Source organism: Poecilia formosa, unplaced genomic scaffold, assembly GCF_000485575.1.
Source record: "Poecilia formosa unplaced genomic scaffold, Poecilia_formosa-5.1.2 Scaffold29, whole genome shotgun sequence".
Taxonomy (NCBI): Eukaryota; Metazoa; Chordata; class Actinopteri; order Cyprinodontiformes; family Poeciliidae; genus Poecilia; species Poecilia formosa.
The window spans coordinates 2,306,811-2,330,376 of NW_006799968.1; the positions used below are offsets into that span (position 1 = coordinate 2,306,811).

The 23,566-nt window shown below is 40.4% G+C and overlaps 1 protein-coding gene across 3 annotated transcripts; it reads left to right on the forward strand.

Annotated features, from left to right (window-relative positions):
* Window positions 1-516: 516 nt before the first annotated feature.
* LOC103135996 (zinc finger protein 710-like) lies at window positions 517-22,909 on the forward strand. Of its 3 annotated transcripts, XM_016670000.1 has the most exons (6): window positions 517-685; window positions 1,079-1,175; window positions 15,441-17,018; window positions 18,431-18,622; window positions 18,792-18,963; window positions 20,522-22,909. In XM_016670000.1, the coding sequence occupies exons 3-6, from the start codon at window positions 15,483-15,485 to the stop codon at window positions 20,701-20,703; spliced, it is 2,082 nt and encodes a 693-aa protein (XP_016525486.1). In that variant the 5' UTR covers window positions 517-685; window positions 1,079-1,175; window positions 15,441-15,482; the 3' UTR covers window positions 20,704-22,909. The 3 variants fall into 3 exon arrangements, with proteins under 3 accessions (XP_016525486.1, XP_007549126.1, XP_016525485.1); XM_007549064.2 differs by lacking the exon at window positions 1,079-1,175; XM_016669999.1 differs by lacking the exons at window positions 517-685; window positions 1,079-1,175 and adding an exon at window positions 12,556-12,697 and having other exon boundaries at window positions 20,522-22,549.
* The last annotated feature ends 657 nt before the right edge of the window (window positions 22,910-23,566 follow it).

The window sequence follows — 23,566 nt, forward strand, 5'->3', positions numbered from 1 at the left end:
ATAAAATTTAATTTGTTTATTTGGTTTACTTTGTACATGTATTTATTACGAACACGAATCGGTTTGGACTGCATGTCTTGTATACATAGTGCCCTGAGATGACCTTTGTTATACAGAAACACTCTGAATTAAGTAATCGGTGTTATTCACGCCACCTATCAGTAGTCATTTAATGTTACTCTTGAACAGAATGTATTGATTACTTTGCTGTCAGGATGCAAGCACACTGCCATCTAGTGGATTTTAATGATAATGCAAAAATCATATTTTTAGCATTTAAAAAAAAGATTTGATATAATTTTATCGGATGAAACTGAAGTAGAAATTTTACAGGATGATTGTATTGAAGATTATCAGTAATTTTATATTAATAAATACAATTTCATATATTATAAAAGCTGGGATGTTGAATGAAGAGAAAGTAAATACTTGTAAAACTAAAGAGGTTTTTTATTAAACAAAAAAATGATGTAATTAGTTGTGGGCAACACCGCTAAAGAGAGCCACATCGGGCTTCTACTTGTGGCGCTGAGGAGGAGCTCGCTTGTTTATTCATTCACGTCAGCCCCTTTTCCCTTCCCTTCCCTCCTTCCTGCTACACAACGGGGACCCAGCGTTCAATGTTTTTTCCCATTTTGATGCTCACCACAGACACGTCGCCACCATAAACCGCTTTTGGAATCAGGTGAGTTGTGCTTTTTCTCTGGTTTTCTCCCTTGTTGTGGCGGTGTTACGGAGCGGAGGGCAGCGCGAATTTCTACCGCTGATAGCGTTCACTTATCCGGGCCGGCGAGGCAGCAGCAGCAGCAGGAGGAGGAGGAGGAGTGTTTCAACCATAACTTATCAAATTCCTCCCGGTCAACCCACATAAATATTTGCACCTTTATTTAAAATTTTATTTGCTTTCCCGCCTCTGCGCTTCGAACGGCTCGTCTTTTCGGTGCGGCTTTTCCTCGTCGTCGCGAGCGCAAACACGGCGATGTAGGTCAGCAACTACAGTCAAAATGTCGTCTTTTCTTTTCTCTCTCTCTCCCTCTCTCTCTTTTTGTACTTCCACATTCTCTCCTGCCACAAACAGATGGCGTCGACAGAGCAGGGGGGGATGGAGAGAGTGGGGAAACAGCCGCAGAAAGGAAGAGGGGTGACACCGGGCTACGGTAGCCCATCACTAATCTGTACGTTCACACAGCCTGCTCCTCATGCCGACACACCGGAGGCTAGGCTGTCTCTGCTAGGCCTGCCTTCAAGAAAGTTTTTGCTCTTGACTTGTCGCGTATTTCTTTTCCAAGAAGTTGTTTTGTTGCTGTTTTTTGTGGCTTTGAGCAGACCAAGATATCTCTTATCTGAGGTAGCACAGCTGTGCTTAGGCTCTGAGGCCACAATTTCGGCTTGAAGCCCCGGTCAGAGCTGATATTTTGGACACCTGGAAGATGTACTGCAGCAGATGACCTGTAGCCCGGCCTGCTTGCTGCTGCAGCAGCATGGAGGACAGCCTTCCACCAGCTGGCTGAATCCCCCAGTGCTGTGCGAGATCATTGATAGGCCACGCAGGTATCCTCCACGGCATTAATGAGGCCAGCGCATTTCAAACACAGCCTTGCTGGTGGGGCATTAGGGTCCTTGCGTTTGCACCCTCACTTCTGCCCACTGTAATGTGCTGCAAAGGAGGAGGGCGAGTAATCACCCTGCTGACCCTTTGCATACACACATACCTGCCATGCAGTAATGAGGATGGTGCACTGCATGCAGCAAGCCAGCTGCAAACCTAGCGTAGCAGTTGGCAGGCTGGTGGGGCTTAAAGATATGCTCTGATGCAGTTCATTGGATTGCAGTAATTAAAAAAAAAAATCTTCCTCCCCCTTGTGGCCTTCAGGTCATTTGATAGATGTCATTTGGATGTATATAGCCGAGGTGTTTATGAAGTCATGTTGCACAAGGTGACTCATTTGTGTCATTTAACATCCCGAAGACGATGAAAATGATGTTTGTTCCAACACCTGAGGGTAAAGTGTGTTTGTACGGTGTTGTTACTGTAACGCGAGTTGCTTTCGTTTTCAGACTTTTGGAGTTCTCACACACCGCCGTGGATTTGACATTTTTGTCTGTGCGTGTACCAGAGATGCACCAGTGAGATTGGAAACGGTCAATTCTTCTACGATCGGTGATAAGAAGGTCGGATACTGAAAAATCGCACGTCTTCCCCTCCGTAGCTCATACATCTTTACTTCAGACCTTCTGCAACATGTATGCTTTAAGGCTGCAGCTAACGACTATTTTAGTGATCAGTTATTCTGACAATTAATCGAATAAGAAAAAGTTGTCACTTTCTGCAGATTTTTTTCTTGAAGGGCTTAAGCTATTTTGTACAATATTAGAAATACCATACGTAAGAAAATGCAAATAAATATTTCAATTCCTTCTCTTTATAAGTTAGAAAATAAGCATTTTTCCAAATAAAATTCAATACCAAGGCCTTCCTTTAGTGAACGCTTGATCATTTGTTGCAAAGAATGCATCTGGAGCTAAACAAATACTTCTAACATCAACATGTGAAAAGCTTCCTGTTGATTTTTTTTGACCAATTAATAACTGGACAGTAAAAGGTACTTAATAGAATTTGTTTTAACCAGGTAAAGCTAAACTATGCCACTTGAAGAGTTCTAGATAGAAAGTATTTACATACAAATAAGTTTTTTTTTATTATTCTTAAATGGAAATTGTACTTTTTTTTGTACAGTTTTGGCTTAATTACTGCTCCGATGGTGTTGTTCTTTCAGCAGATAGCCTTTTTAAGACTTTGTATACTCTCAGTAACAATTAATTGCTTTTCTACATTAGTTGACAATTATTTCAGTAATTGATCAATCACAATAAATATGGTTAATCACAATTAATGTCATTAATTGCAATTAGTACTAGCACTAATATAATATGCTCCTTCCCTTTGTGACTATGTGCTTGCACTCACTCAGGCATTAAAAAAAAAAATAAAAATTCCATGACCTTTAAAAGATCGCTTAAAAATGGTCGTCGCTTCGCGGTAGAACAGTGCTGCGATTTCACCAGCTATCGATGGTCCAACTGTGGAGCTCAACAAGGTTGGACCCTGATTCGTTTTCAGTTTCAGGATTTACACCTTCGTTTTTTTGAACTTTTTCTTTTTTTTAATTTACCACGAGGAAAAATGAAATCACCCCAGTTTGGATCAATAGTATGTTATTACACTGCTGCTGCTGCTGGTATACAATCTGTATTCTGCTCAGAGAGGCCTAAGCCATTCGCTCATGGATTATAGTCAGCAAAAGAGTGCTGCACAGGAACTGATTTTATTTTATTTTTTTTAAAAATAACAATGTGAGAGATTTTTATGACTTGCGACTCTTTTGTTCATGTAAATTGAATTAAATAAAAATGGCCTCTTTTTCGCATTATTCTTTATCAGGAAGTGAGAATGAAGCTGAAAAGGGTTTAGAAAAAGCTGGTGATGGTGTCAGCACATTGCAGTGCATGGCTGTGCTGCAGGCAGGCTTTAAAAAAAAAGGGGGAAAAAAAAGAAAAGCTGGTGTTTCTCAAAGCACAAAGGCCTAATGTGTGCTGCCTGCTGGATACAGTCATGCTGAACAATATCCAGCATGCACCGCCGGTTTGTTTGTGTTTTAAAAGAGCACCGTGTGGCCACGGCGATAAATCCTTCAGACTAGAACGTGGGTCGGGTTGCAAACGGGAGATTTTTTATTTTTCTCCATAATTTACTCTCGCTTTTAAACACAGAAGCGAGCCGACGGGCTCCTCTGCATGGTTTTAATAATTTAATGTGCTGTTTTGAATTGCGCCACGGTTCTGCTAATGGTTGAATGTTTTTCGGTTTTGCAGACATGACCGCCGGGCCGGTAATCTAAACGGCTCCGGTCACGTGGCTTAAAGTGAGAGTTTATTAGAACAAAAACAACAGTCTCGTCAACTGTTGTCCTCATCACAAGAGGCTTCGCCACACTGTTGGACTGCTTCCATGTAGATAGATATGCATTTGTATTTTTAGAGGCACACAAGCAAAGTGTGCTGTAAATTTAGCATCCACACTGACGGTGCCAGGATTGCAGGGTTTTTTTTTTTTTTTTTTTTTCTTGGCTCAAGACTCATCAGAGGTCTCTAATTGTTGGCATTTGACAATCTCTTGATACTGGGTCTTTGAAAGTGGCCTATGAGGTAAGAAAACCTGTGTGGTAGTTTAATGCTGACAAAACAAACATCGTCGTTCAAATCTAGCCTTTGTGGCAGATTGACAAGATAGAAAACTTTGTCACTGTTCTCTGGTCACATACAACTGAATGTTCAAGCCCACATAGAAGATTGTGTAGGGAAAAACTAAAATATGCTGATCCTGAACACCTATTCACCGTAGGGAAACATAATGGTGGCTGCATTATGCTGAGGGCATGCTTAACATGCTCAACAATAAACCAAACGGGTAAATAACATCAAGAGTTTTGTGGTCTTTGTGGATGCTAAACAGCTTTTTAAAAGAAAAGCGTGGCATGTCTTAAGTTTTTAGTCCCAGTTTTTATACATTTCTTCTATTCTCATCAACAACAATGGGATATGGGTTACTCATTTTTGAAGAAGGCAAATTAAATTAGAATGAAAGCAAATGCTGACAAATATTTCTAACCCATCTGAGACATTTCTTTTTAAGAGGGCTTTAATTTGCTTGCTCATTGATCAAGGAAAGTATCAAAAGCTCTTTCTTTTTAGACATCCGTTTCCATAAACCACCTGTTCTGGTGGTTTAAATTTGTATCAGTCATTTCGAGGGCCTTTAAGGGACACAAAAGTCACCATATTTAATGACTTCTCTGACAGAAAAAAATAATAAATAAAAAAATTGCATCAGCCAAAATCGGAATCACCAGGTCAGGTCAGGCTTTTTAAAAATTGGCGATCGGCCAGAAAACTGCAATCGGTGCATCCCTAAGTAGAATATTTTGTCCAGGTCACCAAACATGTCATTTATACACAAATCATTTTAGAGCTTATTAAAGCTTTTTAAAACTCTTAGATATAAATACATCTACCTTGTTTTTTCTTACTGATCACACACCAGGAAATTGGCCCTATCAGTCATCACCGCTCTATGCAGCAGTAATTGTTGGCCTTTGACTTTGGATTCGCTGCAACCCTCCACTAAGTCAGCTGACTACCAGCTCCCAGCACAATGCAGAGCCGTGGCCTAGTTCATGCCCTCTTCGGTGTAATTTTAGCCGTGTGTCATAAAGTGCGTGCATTGTGGTTGCGTCGCTGCTTCCCCTCTCCGTCCTGTCCCTACGTCTCCGTCTCTCTGGGTGAGTCTGGTGCAGTCCTCACACTGTCCAGTCGGCGCTCCGGTCGGTACTACTGAGCCGCTTGTCTCAGTTTTGCACCTGACAACGCATTTTGTTGCTTCGCTACTTTTACGTTGATCGAAAGATGACATCTCGTCTCTGAACCCTAAAAGTCTCCTCCGAACTTAATGACAACACCACAAGACAAATGTCAAAAATATCAAAATCTATGGGTACAACCTGAATGAATTGTTAAAATATATTCAGTTTCTTTTTGATTTGATGAGACATTTTGTTAAAACGCCTCTTCATTAATTGGAGAACGAACGTTATCTTTTTTACTGAAGTACTTCCTTAAACATCACTCTACAAGTCTAAGTTTGATGTGTAGGGCCGCTGTTGGGTCACAGATGTCTCTGTCTGGTGAAGAACAAGATGAGGAAAAAAAACACACAAAAAACTCAGATTTTACTCTAAGTAAAATCCCTCAATGCACAAAGCACAAATTTGTCAATGTGAACAAATGTTGTAAGTTTCTGTCAGTGGATTCAGCGAGGTCCCGACCCCACCGTACGGTTTGTGCATTAAAAAAACAACTGTGGAAGAGTAAGCGGTGATGAAGTCAGAGTAGGGATAGTACAGGAAGTGGGGAAAGATAAAACATGGGGAAAGGAATGGAGTATCCATGGAAACGTAAAGAAAGAGGGATGGGAGTGAAAGAAGAGACAAATGAACAAAATGGAGGGCTTTCAAAAGATCAGGAGAGATGGCATTTGTGGAGACGTAAGATGTTAACCGATTACTTTGAGTTCAGTGTAACTATGTAGTCGCATGGCTAGAATGAAATTTAATATGGCATACATTTCTCATTTAAAAAAAGAATAGGCAGGGATTCCTCTCTGACATTAATCCTGAGAAGTTTTTGGAAATCCAGAGCGGAGTCGCTGAACTCCAGGTTAGAGTAGTTGGACTCTTCGCCAGCAGGGCAGGGCTTCAGCTCTCATCACATCGATTTCTGGGATCTTTTTAATGGACGTAATTAGGCTGCTTATGCCGGATGACGGCTGCAACTCGCCTCTGATTACTTTGGAGGGCCCAGGGTTACTTGGGCTGTTTGTGTGGGTGCAGAGAAGCTTTTCTGTGGGGTCAAGTACTTAATATTTATTAATAATATGTTGTTGATTATCGGGCGATGAAGCGCAACCGCGATCAGATTAGACATAAACTCTGACTCCTACAAACGTCTAGTAAAAGCTTTAATGCACTAGAACGGCATTTCTCATATTTATCTTGTCTGATTGAAATTTATGATTTCCGTCCATGATGGCTGTACCTTTTCACAGAAACAATCTGCTATGTTAATTTAATTAGACACCTTCATCTGAAGGCGTGTTGTGATTAAAATGTATTGATCATTATTTCAATTTTGACACAGACTAGCAAAAACATAAGCTGTACCTTACATTTCAGTTCATGTGCGTATTGCTCAGAGTATTAGGCCTTTGTAGGGTAACACTGTTGTGGTCCTTTAGTTTTTTTATCCAATTTATAGCAAAAACAGCAGGTTTGGTATGTATGGGGCAACAAACACACTGTCACTCTGGGTTGTTCACAGTGAACCCAAAGGAATCGTTTTCGTTTTAACATAGTGTGAGTCAGGGCCAGTGAACATGCTCGGTGTAATGTCATTTATCATTATTTTTTAAGCTCAGTCTGATTCATTATGATCGGATTGCTGTACTTTTTTTTGTGCATTTGATGGTTCATCACTGGATCAGTCAGTCTAAGTTAGAACAAACCGTCCGCTGCCCTCTGGTGAACAAAGAATATAATGTCAGAAGATGTACGTATAAACCCTTCTGTTCCTCTCAACATTTTATAATTCACTATCCTTCAGGGCTCCATGCAGGAAGCCTTCACTGATGCTCAGTTTACAGGTTTTCAGGTTTGAAACGGTGCTTTTAATCACAAATGCAGAGTCTTCCTGTCTCTCCTTTTTACACATCTTCAAATCTTCTTTGATGCAAAAATAACATTTTTCGCCTTTTTAATTTTAAAGTTTGTTGCCTTTTAATTTTTTTAAGATTTAATAATAAAAATGTCCAAATGATTAAACAACCATTTGATTACCTAAAGTCCAAAAAGCAGTTCAGTGTTAGATACTTTCAGGAAGATAATGATGCTTTATTAGAAGTTTTAACTAGGGATGCACTGATCCATGTTTTTCACTTCCAATACCGACATCTGAAGCTTATCGACCGATATCAATCCGATATAGAAAAACAGTGCTGGACTGATTTTAAAATTGTTCTTTCATTACAAAGTCGCAATACTTGATCTAGAATTATTTTCAATATTGGGCTGATACAGATTTTGAAATGAGATCGGTGCATCTCTAGTCTTATCTACAGTGTGTGTACATTTTTGCAGTAGAAGTGTTCAAATTGTGGTAACTATTAGAAGACACTGCGGTTAAGAAAGCTGTCTGAGCATTTGGGGTGTTTGTTAAAGGAGAAGGAATTGCAGAACAGGAAAAACACTTCAACTCCAGCTGCACTAGTCGGGTGTGAAAAAATGCAAATGTCTAACACTTTTCTGGTGTTATTTGAGGTCTGCCCTGCTAATTCTGACTTTGAATGATCTGGACTTTTTGTTTCCCAAGTATTAAAACGTGAAGGAAGGCACAAAAGTAAATTTAGGCACAAAAGTAAATTTTTATAGAGGTAGTCGTTTTAACTCCAACAGGAATGAAGGAATGAATAAAAGGTCTTCTTTATTTAAAGACCAGTCCTGTAAACAAACCAAACAATTAACTCAATGGATAGATGTATAAAGCTAACAAGCAATATTTTGACAAATCGTCATGTTTGGTTGTAACCGATTGATGTTTTAAGTCAGTGGTAATATTCATGGTGCAGAAAACCTACTATTGTCTTTTTTTTTTAATGTAGTCTGTTCAGGCTAAACCATTCCCCAGGGGGCCTGGACACTTTTTAAAGGTTCTGTCCATTTCATGCTTGAGAAAGGAAAGGATGGGGATGGAAAAGTTTCCACTATGATTTTCAATCTTAAATTTGATCTCTTTTGTGCCGTCGTTGTTCCGACTACTAATTAAATGAGACTGAAATATTTGTGAACAAAACGTTTTGCGACCCGCTTTTGCAGAAGAAGTAGAAGCCAGACAGTAACGAACTGTAATAATAAGTAATAATAATGCATGACAAAAGTTTATGAATTGATTTAACATTGTTGAGCAATGGGTGACGGAAACCTTCCATTGAAAAGTTCTATCCATCGTGTCGACACTGCTTCCTTCTGCAGTTGTTTACCGAGCCTTGTTCGTTTGGGATCTGTTCCATCATTTGATGTCTATTGCTGTTAATATTGCTGATGATTTTGGTAAAAATTGGCCGGTTCCGGTCTGGAGCAGATTGATCGGTGCACCTTTTTGAGCCTGGTTCTCCCACATAAAGCCCTGAAATGTCTCTCGCCGTCTCTGCAGTGTCTGGTCAGCATGTCATGGCCTCCTCTCTCTTATGGGCCCAGTTTGTGAACTCCTATCATGTACCAAAACCAGTCCAGATAGTAGCCTGTGTTTGAGTTGCTTTTGCAGGACAGAAGAAGAAGAAGACCACTGTACTACAATGTATTTGTGTTCAAAATGAAGACTTCCACTCTTCTTTTTCCTCTTCGGCTGCAGCCATGTTTGTAAAACCTCAAAAACAAAAAGCGAGGGGTTCTGTGCTCTCTTCCTCCCTCACTTGCTCCTGTTTTTTTTGTACCTCTTTATTTTTCTCTTCCCCTCCCCCTCTTTCTGTTCCTCCTCTCTTCCTCTTTCACTCTCCCTCCCTTCGTGTTTCTCTTTTCTTTTCCTCCTCTCGGTTTCCATCATATTTTACCCCTCCCTGTCCTCTCTTCCTATCCTTCTTTCTCTCTCACGTTGCACGCTGCCCCTCCCTGCATCTGTCTCGCTTTCACGTCGCTCCCCGTCTCACCTCTCTCTCTCTCTCCTTTTTTCTTTCTTTTTTCTGTCTCGCTCTCAGTCTCTTTGCTCTCACTCTGCATCCTCCCATCCCCCACTGCAGCCTCTCATTTTCTCTTTCCCTCTTTCTCTCTCAGTCCTCTCCCGCCTCCCCGTCCTGCTCCCTTTATCTCCTCCTCTCCCTCCCCCCTTTCAATCCCTCTTTCATTTCATGCAATCATCTGTTCTCTCCCTCTTTCTCTCTGCTTGCTCCATTACGCCCCCCATTTTGTCTTCTGCCAGTTCCCTCTCTTTTTCCCTTTCCTCCATGTTCTCTCCATCTGGTTGTTTAGCCATACTTCTCCCTGGGATTTCTGACACAAACTTTTATTAAACGTTTACATCATAAAAATCCAAACTCGCCAGAATCAAAACATCCATACATGCAGATTTAAAGCTGAAATTTGCACCAAAGCAGATTTGCTTTTTTTAATTTAACCTGTCCGTTCATGGTGCCATTCAAGTCACCCATCCTATTCACATTGTTCTAAATAAAACGTGTATCTCGACCAGTGTTGATGCCTTAAACATGTGGTTTCTCATAATGTCGCAGCTGCTTTGTTTGGATATGTTCAGCAAGAGGCCAGCTTTCTAGGCTGCAACATAAAGTTTTGTTCAATGTGGTTTGAGAAATAGGGAAAACACAAAGGATGTGGTTTTATTAGAATGAAAAACTGGAATACTGCAGGTTAGGCCTTTTACAAATGCTTATTTTAGTAATTGAGTAATCTATTGATTATTCTGACATGAATTGAACAATCGAAGAAAAAAATTGATTAGTCGTTCTGTAGTAGCTACTTAAGCTAGCTAAAGAAAGGTGTAAAATGAAAGAGAAAATGTGAGTCAAAACAATTTGGTTCCTTTTTTTAAATAAGAAAACATGAATATTCGATTCAAATATCACTTAGTGTCATGTTTGAAGTATGAAAAAACTTATGAAATAGATATTTCTAATCAATCAGCAAGTTCATGTAGCGTTAATCCAAGTGACACTCTGTCCACGTTGGGAGTTGGTGAATTGTGCCAGAAACACGAACTCTGCAAACGTCTTCCCCCACGGTGGTGGCAGCATCCTGCTGTGGGGATACTGTCATAGTAGTGAGTCCAGACCTACCTGTGTCTTGCTGTTGGAAAGATGCAAAATAAATAATCAGTGATTAATAAATAGAGTTTTTAAATAAAATTTTAAAATATGTATTCAATAATTCTTTCAATAAATTTTAACATTTTACATCAGACTTGTCACAATAACAAATTTTGCTGGACGATAAATTGTCACACTAATTATTGCCATAAATGATAGTGTTGTTGTTTTGAGACCATTTTCGAGTAATGCATCGAATACGGCAAAAAAAATTAAAGCTTGCCTTCTCAAAAACTAATAACCACATAAAACACAACTAAAAACAACAAATAAAGATTAAATAAAAGCCACACACAACTGAAATCATAAATAAAATGTGTTGTGCAGTTTCTAAACAAAATCGCCCTTTAAATGTTATACTGAATATAATTATTTTTATTTAAATAACAGAACTCAATAGGTAAAATAAGTATTGAACACCACAACTTTCCAAATTATATGCTTAAAGATGTAAATGACTACAACACAAAGAAATCAGACTACAACTATACATAAATAAGGTTTGTGTAATGAAAAAAAAAGTCCCATTAGGAAAGTGCCACACAAGGAATATCTGATAAGGTAGGGTTTGCTCAACAAAGTTGTGATATGGCTGTGAAATCATGGGAGAACATAATCTGCTCATTTTTGGAGGTTTAAACCCCCCCCCTGCAGTGAAGCTTAGAGGTTTGAGCATGTTTGGTTAACAAAGTCACCCCGCAGCTGCTAACTTGGTGAGTTTTCAGGCAAGAGAAATTGATATTAAGAGGTTGTTTCTAAAGATCTCGATCGGCCAGAAATGATGTCCAACCACATCAATTAAGCTTAAATGAAATGAGAAACTGATTTGGTCAATCCCAATCCAGATGAGCCCAGAGCATTTGGCTTCAAAATGCTCTGGGCATTCCAGAGGAACTTGGTTTAGACTCTAATATTTCTAATAGGACTGGGCAATAAATCAGTTTTGGCGATTAATTGAATTTTTGGTATTTGAAGATACATTTTTTGGAAAATCAGGAGTTTTGTTTTTGTTACGAATGCTCTGCTTGGGTCTCCATAATTCACAGCGATGGCAGCCGCCATCTTGACTGACAAGCGCATTTTACAACTTCAATTTTTTTTGGAGTTTGAATTCAGGTCAACTCTGCGGGGGAGTTCAACTAACACGTGAATAAGGTCCTAATATTACCAGAATAAAGTCATAACATTAGGAGAACAAAGTAGTACATTTTGTGAAGACAACCACACAAAAAATAGCAGAAAATTGAAATGAGGAATGCATTCAAAACAGCACGTTGAATGCTTGCATTGTCTAGAAATGTGACTTGTTTGACGCTGGTCGGCCCTGGGGCCGCGTTCTCACCTGCTCACGGGTTTCTGCTTCCTCCCTAATTCTGCTGGAGGAGTCGAGCTAAAAAGAGATGGAAAGTTTGTCACTGTAGAATTGAAGTTGACGTAACATAAAGACAAGAGGAAAAAAAACCCATCTTTTGCTTTGTCATTTAACTCTGTTGTCCATGTCGCATTCTTCTCCCATCCCCCTCCGTCTCTTTCGCTTGTTCTGTCTCTTCCCTCCCCTCTTTTTTTTCTTGAGTATTCTTTCCATCCACTCATCTCCCTTCTCTCTCTCTCTCTCTCTCTCTCTCTCTCTCTTATTCCATTTGCTCATCCCCTTGTCAGTCACCTTTCATCTCTTTCATTCTCATCCTCTTTCCGTCGTCTTCGTCCTCTAACCCTGACAGACGCTTCTGTGCAAGTCTGTCCTTGACACAGTCTCGCAACTATTTGGTTTTATCTTGTAAAAATCACTTGATGAAGGAGAGAAAAGATGGAGGTGAAGAAAAAAGAGAAACATTAGTACAAGAACGACTGCAATGGAGGAGTAGTTGGAGAGTATAATCTCGGACAGATATGATTTTATTGTTCTCGCGAGCGTCTTGAGCTCGTATGTTGGGACTTTGAAGTGACTTGGCTCATTTATCCTCAGCCACTTGCTCGCTCGGTGGAAGAACGTTGGTGTTTGTTTCTGCTGTATGTCGTTAGCGCTGCTGCGATCACTTTTAAAACTGTGCATGCAATGGGGGGAGGAGGAGGAAGAGGAGGACGGGTTAGTGCTCGTGCCCGCCTCCCCTCCGTCCCTCACGCTTAAAAAGAGAGGCAGACGGAGCCGACTGTCACTCACGCTGAAGAATGAGGTCCTTAAAGCACCTGAAACTTCACAGCAGGAGGAGCGTGGTGAGTTCGCTGGCTGCCGTATTCAGCATGGTGGAAAGACGCGGTCGGTGGTTGTCTTCAGGGATCCGGTGATGCTGTTCTGATTTTATTTGTTTGGAAAGTTGCTTCACATGATTGTCAGTCATGTAGGTTTCTTTCTGTTTGCTTGTTACCACCTTCCTTCGTTAGAGCTCTTTCCTTTTTGCTCCCTTTCTCCGAATTGCTTTACCTGACATTTTTCTATTCAGTCTGGCTTTCATTTTGGATTCTTTTTTTTTTCCCTTCCTCTGTCTCCAGGTTACTCATCGCCTCTCCCTCCCATCCTTTTCTCTGTCTGTACACATCTTTCGTTCTCTCTCTTCTTCTTTCTCTCTTTTAGCCGCTGCTTCCTACTTTCTTCCTCCAATACCTTCCTGCCTCTCCGTCCCTCGACCTTTCATTTATCTTTTTCTCTCTCCCGTCCTGCCCCTGCGTTAGACTTATGTCTGCTCTAAGCTTCCCCTCCCACTTTCCTTCTTCCTCTTCTTCTACTGTTCTTCCCTGCTCTCTTGCTGTTTTCCACTTTTTTTTATTCCTTAATCTTGCTCAGGTCTTCCCTCCCCACCCCTACAGCCTCCTCTGCACTTCACTGTGTGTGTGGAGATCAGTAAGCCATCTGATCCTCCTCAACACTCACACCATACATAGTTATCGTGGTGGATTGAGATGCTGTCTTTCATACTTCCACGTCTCAGTTTCCTTCATTCACAACAGAGAAAATCAAGATGCAGATATCAGAGATTTTGTGGCTTATTGCCTATACCGATTTCTGCTGGCATCGATTTTAGCCCTTTTCTACCTTTAGGAAAACCTACCTAAACAAATACCAAAACAGTATATGTTCCTTGCTCTTTTACCAGATTATAGCTTGCCTCAGTCTGCCCTATATCAGAAGATCATGGCAAAATAAAAAGATTATACCAGTCTGTTTAGCTTGATACTTGAGTGGAAAAGCTCAGTGGAGCTCAGTGTTTCAGCAGTTTTGTGGTTTTCTGGAAGTTTGTTCCAGAGAGTGTTGACACTTGGCACTGACATGCTTCCCTAGAAAGCAGTTTATAGCTGGGCATTTTTTAAATGTACAGGGTTCCTGGTACGCACTCTTAAAAAATCTGGATTAGTAGGAAAAATTAAAATTGTGCTTTAGAAAGACGTTAAAATTTCCAGAATTTATTTCATATCATTTAAAAGATAGAAATTGTTTTGAAATTGGTTTACATTTCAATTCTGACTTTTCCTGTTTATTTGCTACATTTCACCTTAAGTCTTAGTCCAACTTATTTATCACTTTGGCTTTGGAGTTACTAGCAGTTCACCCATTCACTGATAAACTTAATAAAAGGCTCTTTGGCCAGGAGCGAGTGTAGTAGTCTTTGTTGGCCCTTTTACTTCCAAGTTTTAAACAAATCACTGATGTTCCCATGTGTCAGGGATTTTGGGAAAGTAAGTTATTACGGATTACTTGAACCAGTATACATTTAGCAATATGAAAGTAGCACTTCCTGGGACTCCTTCGTTTAGTCCTGACAGTTTATGGTACCCCAGAAAAACCACATAAAAAAAGTACTTTAGACCATATATTAAAAGTTTTACTTGATGAAATCTAGAGCTGGCAATATCACAATTGCCAAGGATTGCCAATGCATTGTGTCATGCATTCATGTTTTTGCAGGCCAACAATATCGTTGGCTATTATGTAGCCAACGATATATATATTTATGTGTAGGAGCAGTTCTCCCACCTGCTTCTATATATATTTTTAGCATACTTAAAAATATATTTTTAAGTATATTTTTAGCAGCTGAGATGCTGTAGCTCAAGGATAATGGTAGGGATGTGAGAATGGAAAAAAATTAGGAAAACCTGTGTAAATTTGAACTGATGTTACCATCACAATGTTGAACATTAATAATGTAATTATATTAAATTAGCAATTAGCACTACCATTCTCTGTGTGTACACCTTGGGTGGCCAGTAGATTGTACCTTAACTGAGGGTTTCAAAACTCCGCAAACCAAGTCCAGCAGAGTCTTGAGTTATTATTAGTTATTTGTGGAAAATCTAAAAACATTGGTGTAATACATTTAGCTATCTTTTAACCGACGTTAGTCCTCCCATACAGATTTTAAGTGGCATTCTGAATGAACGGCTGACATGCATCTATAGAAAATGGATTCAGTACCACTCTGATACTGAAACCAGCTCACTGAGTCTACTTCAGTCAATCAACCCAAAGATTATTTTCAGTGCAGCCTGTAAGTCCTTATGTGTGGTCCAATTGCTGATTAAAAAAAAACAAACAATCTGGTCAAGCAAAACCTCGTCTGATTCCAGTCAAAGGCTAGCTTTGGGGATTAGTTGATCTCGGTAGAAGATCAACTACTACCGAGATCAACGGTAGCAGTTGATCTTCTACTACTACTGTAGTAGAAGATCTACTACTACAAGTTGTTTTATGCTTCTAGTAGCATAAAACAACTTGAGTTGTTTTATGCTAACAACTCACTTGTGAATAAAGTTGCTTCTTATTGAATGGGATTTAGTAGTATGGTTTTCTTCCTTAATAAGTCGGGGTACCTATGTCATTCTGTTGTTTCTGCAACTTTTTTGTTTATTGTCCAGTATGGACTTACAAATGTTGACCATAGAAATTCATAAGGAACTTTGCTTCTATGTGGTTAGACTATGCAAACAATGTCTAAAGATGAGCTGTCCCTTTCTGTTCCAGGAGGAGGCGAGCCGGCGCCTGGGTAGATGTGAGCCCAAGGTAATGGCCAGGCTGGTGGACATAAGCACACAGACGGATCCCGTAGTTGTGCTGTCCTTGGCCCAGGCCGCCGTGCTAGGTCTCATCTCCCAGAATGAAGTGTTTGGAGCTACCATCGCACCCAATGGCTTCTACACCGGCGAACCCAAAGAGTCCCCTGCACCGCCAGTAGACGGAGTCGACTACGAGTACGCAGACCAGCTTATCGGCGCCAACGGAGATTACCTCGGAGACAACTTAGGAGAAGACGGCCAGATGCAGCCCAGCTGCAGCCAGAGGCGGTGGCAACAGGCGGCACCACCACCGCAACACGTGGACACCAAAATGGTCCTCCCTGACCGTCACGCCCTCCAAGGCGGTGACGTGAACTCCTCCCTCGTGAAAGGGGAAGGGGTGACTTCTGCTATGCCCTCTTGCGTCCACATGCTGAACAATATGGCGCCCAGAGGGGGATTAATTCAGGTAGATCCAGCTACTCTCAGAGGCCCCAACAAGAACTGTGCAGAGTGCGAGCGCGAAGTCACCAACCAGCAGCAAGCAAACACTCACGTCCATCCTCCGCCTGCCCAAGTGGTACATAGAGGCGCAGAGCAGGGTCACAGGGGACTCCAGCCCCAGCGCCCAATGGGGGGCCACTGTCGAGGAGCTAGAGAGGATGAAGAGGAGGTAGAACACCAGGGCAACGCTATGATGAAGCCCAATCAGCAGGAGGAAGCTATCAGCAGCTACTTTCAGACCAGTGAGGTGGGCAGCTATGACTCTACAGAAATGGGCATGGGCGGCGAGTACGAAGATGGTGGCCAGAGCATGATGTGGACGGACGGGAGCGGCGGAGCGCAGCATCCGCAGCCCCCGCACCTTCAGCCTCCCCGGCGACATGGGGGCCGCAGAGTGGACCGGCTGGACATAAACATCCAGATTGACGAGTCGTACTGCGTGGATGTTGGAGACGGCCTCAAGCGCTGGAAGTGTCGCATGTGTGACAAGTCCTACACGTCCAAGTACAACCTGGTCACGCACATCCTGGGCCACAACGGCATCAAACCACACGCCTGCCCGCACTGCGGGAAGCTCTTCAAGCAGCCCAGTCACCTCCAGACCCATCTGCTGACCCACCAAGGAACGCGGCCCCACAAGTGCACCGTCTGCAAGAAGGGCTTCACCCAGACCAGCCACCTGAAGCGACACATGCTCCAGCACACCGACGTCAAGCCATACAGCTGCCGGTTCTGCCGCCGGGGCTTCGCCTATCCCAGCGAGCTGCGGGCGCACGAGGTGAAGCACGAGCGCGGCCGCTGCCACGTCTGCTCACAGTGCGGCATGGAGTTCCCCACCTACGCCCACCTCAAGCGGCACCAGACCAGCCACCAGGGCCCACACACCTTCCAGTGCACTGAGTGCAACAAGCCTTTTGCATACCGGAGCCAGCTCCAGAACCATCTGCTGAAGCACCAGAGCCCGCGGCCTTACACCTGCTCCCAGTGCGGCCTGGAGTTTGTGCAGCTCCACCACTTACGTCAGCACTCGCTAACTCATAAGGTACTCCTACCAATCACTTCCCACCTTATGTGACCTTTAGGTTTTCCTGCAAACAATTATCCTGTGCAGTATTCTATGGGATGAACGTGGTTTGAAAGGGCAGAATTATGTTTTTCCAGGCACATAGTTCCAATTTATAACACAATCAATTAATCAACACAATTGCTTGCTCTATACATCAGATATGACTTAAAAGAAATTTGACTTTGTAATTTAATTTCTTGAAATTGGGTCTCTTTAAAATGCTTTAAAAACTCTTTCTTAAACTCCACCTTCAGTATCATCCCCAGCAACATTTAATTTCCCTTTGGGATAGAAAAAAAGGATCTTTTTCAACTGAAATGAATTAAAACCGGCGTTATACCACGGGCAGCGTTTGATAACTTCTAGACATTCTCTTTAGTATCAGTGTGCTGCAGGACTTGAGGCCTGGAAACCAACAATTAATTTGCTGATTGATTTGTAGTTCTTTTTTTAATTGCATTACTTCCTGCAACCAATAAAAATGTTGCTTTAGTTGTCAGTAGCTCATCTTCAGGGATGTACAGAAAACTTTTGCTGGAATATTTTCTCAGTTGTAAGGATCTCGCATGCTTACATTTTATGTACATTTTAACAGCCATTCAGAAGAATGGTGTGTTATCACTCATGGGCTGCATGTGGTCCACCAGGGTGGGCAAAATTAGATACACTGTGGGCCAAAGTCATGGGCAAGCCTGGGTATTTATTGAGAAAATGTCTGCAAATCAGGAAGATTTAATGATATAATGAGAAATATTTTCACATGTGAACAAGCAAAGTTTCAGATATTAATTTAAAATAAACAATGTTATGCCTCTTCTCTTGTTGTAACTTTCAGAGTTTTACTTAATTGTAATAATTTCCTTCAATAACATTTCAACCACTCAGGTCCTACCCTTTATCAAAGCTCAATGCTAAACTCATGAGGTCGCTAATCAGCAGAGAACCTTCTGTATCACCATCAGAGCATTCTGGGATTTGTAGTATGTGCTGTTTACCGGCAGGGAATTTGGAGCCCATGTGGGCCAAATGCAGTTACACTGCGAGTTTGACACGTATGGTCTATTTGTAGTGTCTTAAGCCACAAACATACATTTGTTTTATTGGACTTTATTAGATAAACGAGGTTTTACACAGCTAGAATCTGGAGGAAAAGCCTATGTTGGAGGGTTTGTGTCAAAGCATATTCAAGAAAAATTGTAATCACCTGCAAGGTGTTTTTTTTTTTGTTGTTTTTTTTTAATCCAAGACAAGCATAATAATTAGCATTGTTGTGAATTCGAATAATCTGCAGATCACCGAAAATGAGTTGAAAACTTTCTTTTTTCTTTTTTTTCTTTTTCCATTCCCTGCGGCCTTCGCCGCGTGTTGATGTCGCTTGTGTCCTGCAGGGAATGAAGGGCCACAAGTGCGAGGTGTGTTCCCGGGAGTTCACCCTGTCCGCCAACCTCAAGAGGCACATGCTCATCCACAACAGCGTCCGGCCCTTCCAGTGTCACGTCTGCTTCAAGAGCTTCATCCAGAAGCAGACCCTGAAGACCCACATGATCGTCCATCTGCCTGTGAAGCCTTTCAAATGCAAGGTGAGCCTTTTGGATGGCTGTCGTCACCGTGGGAGGTCGACGAGATTCCAGTGACACAAATTTAATGCAAAGAGAATGAGACGCCTAATTGTGTACTTTCATTTAGTACATGTCAATGTCAACTTTTCTAAATTGGTATTTTTTTTTTTTTTTTTTTTTTGTGGGCCAGGTCTGTGGGAAGTCCTTCAATAGAATGTACAACCTGCTGGGCCACATGCATCTCCATGCTGGCAATAAGCCCTTTAAGTGTCCTTACTGCACCAGTAAGTTCAACCTGAAGGGGAACCTCAGCAGGCACATGAAGGTCAAACATGGCATGGACGTCTCACCAGAAGGTCAAGGTCAGGGCTGCTTTTTCATTTCAATGTAGAGTCTGTCCTTTAGCATCATGTCATCTTAGGTTAATAGATTCTACTTAATGTTTGTTTAAATCTTTATCTTGGATTTGTGATTTTGCTAAGCTACAAAATGATACTTTCAGGGAAACTTTATTGATTTCACCAAAGGCAGCAATCATAGCTGCAGTCATGTTTTTGTTAAAGAAGACCATTCTGTCTCAATAATAAGGAATTACAGGGCCAGCAAACCTAACATGCTGGGCAATGATCATTAAAAAGCCAGTTTATCCGCAAATATCCACCTACGGTCAGGCTGTCAACCAGAACACAGTACTAAGAAGACAAATGGGAACAAGTTGTAAATTCCACCTACTGAACAGTTCATCAGACGTTAAGAAGTAACAAAGCTACAATAACCGTCACTTTGACTCCAGAAACGCATCACGATTGCTTGTCCTTCTGCACAACATAACTTCAAAAATCAGCCAGCAAATTTAGATGGAGCTGTTCAGTCTGGTCTGAGGAACGTGAGGGTTGCATTTCAACAATGTGTCTAACATTACACCAAATACCGGTTTTACAATTGTTTCTTTAGCTTGAATAATGTTTAAAAGTGAAAGTTTGAGTCAAAATGCTAACTTTGACATGATGATTATCCACACTTTTGTTAATGACATCTATAACCTAATTAAGACTTGGACATCAACTCAGAATCTCAGTGAAGACTTCTTATCCAGACGAGCCTTTAGTGATGCATTTTAATTTTTTATATAACCTTTGGACATTTATTATTTTTAGGTTTATATTTGTAATTTTGCTTTTTGTTCTCTTATTGTATTTGTATTTTATTCCAAAGCTCTTTGTAATTTGCATCTCTGGAATGAGCTACAATGCCAAATTTGCTTACTTGTAGTTTTGTAAGTCCATCTCTCTTGATCTTACTGTATCTCAGTTCTACATTTGACACTGTTGATCAAAACCTACTGATTGGTGGCCTGGAAATGTGCATGGCACTGTCTGTGACTGAGCTAGGTCGGTTCAGGTAATACTTGTCAGATGGACTACTTTTTTGTTCTAAATCTCAGTGATAAAAGATTATATTGGGGGTTCCTCAAAGCTCCGTTCTCGGGCCACTTTCATTCAAAAGCCTGCAGCTTTTGATGATCCCTGCAGCTTTTGGTCTTCAAAGCCTGGATTTGAGGACCTGTAGGCAAGTTTGAGACGTGACAATGGAGACAGAGCTGAGGAGTTGCTGGGTTACAGTTGTCCCCAGGTTAATGCAGAGAAGAGCACATTCCTTGTTTTTGGTCCCAAAGTTGGAAATCAGGACGGAACCAGAAATCAGCTATGCTAAAAGCAACAGAAACCTCTGTGTGGTTAAGAGATTGAAATTTATCTTAAACCTAAATATATTTCAGACTTGAAATTGTTCTAATAACCTTTTATAACGGCTTTGTTTGTATTCCTTCACTTGATTTTGTGTATTAATCGTGGCATATAAATAAGCTTGTCTTCCCTTTGTCATTAAACTCTCCTTTCCTTTCTACTTTTGAACGTGCAGAAACTCTTCCAGAAATGGAGAGCCAAGGCGAATACGAAGGCCAGAACTTTAACTTTACATCACCAGACAATATGGACAACAGCGGTTCCCAAAACCTCACAAAACTCACCACGGCGAACATGGAGGACATGGAGGAATATTACAATTTCGGGAAGGATACGAGCAGCTACACCACACCATGAGTGTTAATGGACCAGAGAAGATGCTGTTTCCCTTCTTCCTCTGAAAGCTGATGGAAATTACAGAGTTGTTTTCACAGACTCTGGGGGAACTTTTTTTTTTCTTTCTTTTTCTTCTTCTTCTTCCTCTTCCTCTTCTTCTTCTTCTACATCCCTTTCTAGCTCGGGCCTCCTTCCAGAATCTGACGGAGGATGATGGGAGGCCTGGAAGGAGGCGCGCTTCAAAGGAGCCGTTTCAACCCTCCGGCCGCCTTCAGTAGAGACTCTGAAGTTGCTGATTGTGGTCTGGAAGCTCCTTTCACATAATAACTAGACTTACTGACTCACAAACTGTCACTGATGGACAGTCAAAAACCTCTATGTTGTGTGTATGTATCAGTTACTTAAAAAGAAGAAAACACTGCAGATGTGATTAAAAAAAAAAAAAAAGAGAGGGTCATCGTTCGCCATCTTCGTTCACACGGCATCGTATTCTGGACTGAAAGTGCCAGCTAGAAACATTTTACGGCTCATCTTCCACCCTGTCCACCTGTTGCTCATTAAATACTGAAGTTTTGATAAATAGTCACCGCATATTTATAGATTTCAGGTCAAAAACTGCTGGCATGTAAAAGCCCTTTCACTGTACAGAGGTTTTCTGCGACATGCAGCGTGTTTACCCACCGTTTCTATTCCACATGGTCTAGCTTTACATGAATAATCTATCCTGTGTAGTGAATATATCACTCTAGTTTTTGAATTACTGGGTAAATGATACGAAGCACTTTTTTTTTTTGGGTTGAAACTTTTTTTGTTTGTTTGTTGGGGAATTAAGATTGTAAAATCTTTCAACTCCCAAATATGGCAATATTATTAAACTATATTATTAAACAACAGATTTTGCTTCACTGGTAGGGTTATTTTAACGCGCCGATGTTTCGTGGATGTCCTTTGAGATGCAAGAATTAGTTTCAGGACTCTGTAATTCTACCGCTGCGTTCATTTTCTTTTCAGTTTGGATATTTTGGGAAAACGTTCAGAAAAAAATAAAAACAAAGTAAGCCGCCGACTATCAGATCCATTTTATATAGAGCTATCAATATAATATCTAACTAAAGCAGCATGAAAACCTGGAAGAATATTTAAATTTAACCAACTACCAACAGGATAGTAACTTTGCTCTTATATACACACATGTGAGAATAGTGTTGAATTTTGTGACATTTCTGACTTGAGTACGTTGTTCCAAAACATTTTTGTCTAAATTCTATAGTTTTTCATACTTTTTTTTAGAGTTTAGTAAATTTTTAGAGTATTTATATAGAACTTCACATTGAATTTATTACATCTATTTCTAAAGAGATTAGGTTATAAATAATAACAAAAAAAAAGATATCAGAATTGAAATTTCCCTGTCCGATGGCAAGTTTAAGTTTACTCCAATGTAAAGTATTGGTCCCTATTTTTCATTAGATTTCTTTAGTAACTCAGTAAAAGGTAAAGTACATGTGCTTACAGAGCAAAAATTATGGGAATTCTTAATTTTGATTCATTTAGTGCAGTGGTGTCCAAACTATCTCCTACAAAAGACCAAAAATTGTCACATTTAAAATGATTTCTAGCCACAAAAACTAAACAAATATCCAACTAAAAACACAAAAATAAGTTTAACGTGATCTCTATTTGTACATCTTGTAATGACGATGAATATTATAGTAGAAAAGTGCTCTCTAAACTTTTGCAGAGCCGAAACGAAAGAAAGCCATATTTTCTGTTTTCCTGTTTTGGAAAAAAAAAAATAAAAATCATATATGCTTTTCTTATTCAAATGAACAATAAAAGCATCAGTGAAAATGGATTGATCTAAGTTTAACAAATGTGTGAACCCAGGTCTAAACGCTCCTTACTTTGAAATTACAATGAAAACCAAAAGCTTGATTCATAAAATATGAATACTTTGTGGTTCACTTCAAATTTTCTATTCAAGAAAAATAAATTGATGAAAATCTCAAGCAAAATAATAACTTTCTATCTGCTTTAACTTGTGCCATTCTTGACATGTAGTCAAGGGCAACACAAAATCCTTCCAAGGACTACAAATGACCACATTTTAGAGACCTACAGCTTATAGAACAAGGAAAAAATATATATAATTTTGTCAACGCTAACAGGGCTAGTCAATAGAAAATTGGTTAATTCCTGACTATTTCTGATTGATCGGTGTTCTATTTAAAAAAAAAAAAAAAGAAACTTGTTTTGGACAACAGTCCAATAATGAATATGGAATAATGTCTGATAATAAAAATATTTTTCATATTCTTCTAGTCTCTAAATAGAATTCCATATTTTTCCAGACTGCATGGGAACTTCAACTTCAGTTCTCTGTTTTTAACCCCAGTGTTTCGGCAGGTTGGATGATGAATGATGAAACTTTGTGATGCGCCTTGCCATCTCCGTAATTTACTGTTTATGTCCTCTTCCAGGTTGGTTTTGATCTTTTTAATGGAGGCTTTGCGTTCTCAGAGATTACTCTATCCTTCCTGAGAAAGTATTTTCCTAGAGAGGATTGATCATTCATCTCAAAATTGCCCTTAAAGGTTGTAAATGATGGGATGGAGTTCAGGGGCGGGGGGCATTCTGGGAGGAGGAGGAAATTAAACATTTGGAAATGAAAGTCGTCTAAATGCTAATTTCTATTCATTTTTGATACAGGCGTTTCATTTTCTTTGACATCTAATTTAAAACAAGGAGACCGTCCGAACTCCGAGTCAGCAGTTGTTTTGAACTTTTAGAGATGCGTCGGCTCCAAATGACTAAAAAATGAACTGAAATGAAAAAAAAAAAAGTTGGTTTCATATCTGAGAAGTGCGCTGGCCTTACATTTGGA

Excerpts from the sequence above, each read along its gene's own strand:
- LOC103135996 (XM_016669999.1), top strand. The coding sequence starts at position 12,653 with ATGAGGTCCTTAAAGCACCTGAAACTTCACAGCAGGAGGAGCGTG. Across the intron at positions 12,698-15,440 it reads TTCACAGCAGGAGGAGCGTG|GAGGAGGCGAGCCGGCGCCT; the intron begins GTGAGTTCGCTG and ends TTTCTGTTCCAG. Across the intron at positions 18,623-18,791 it reads TGAAGCCTTTCAAATGCAAG|GTCTGTGGGAAGTCCTTCAA; the intron begins GTGAGCCTTTTG and ends TTTGTGGGCCAG.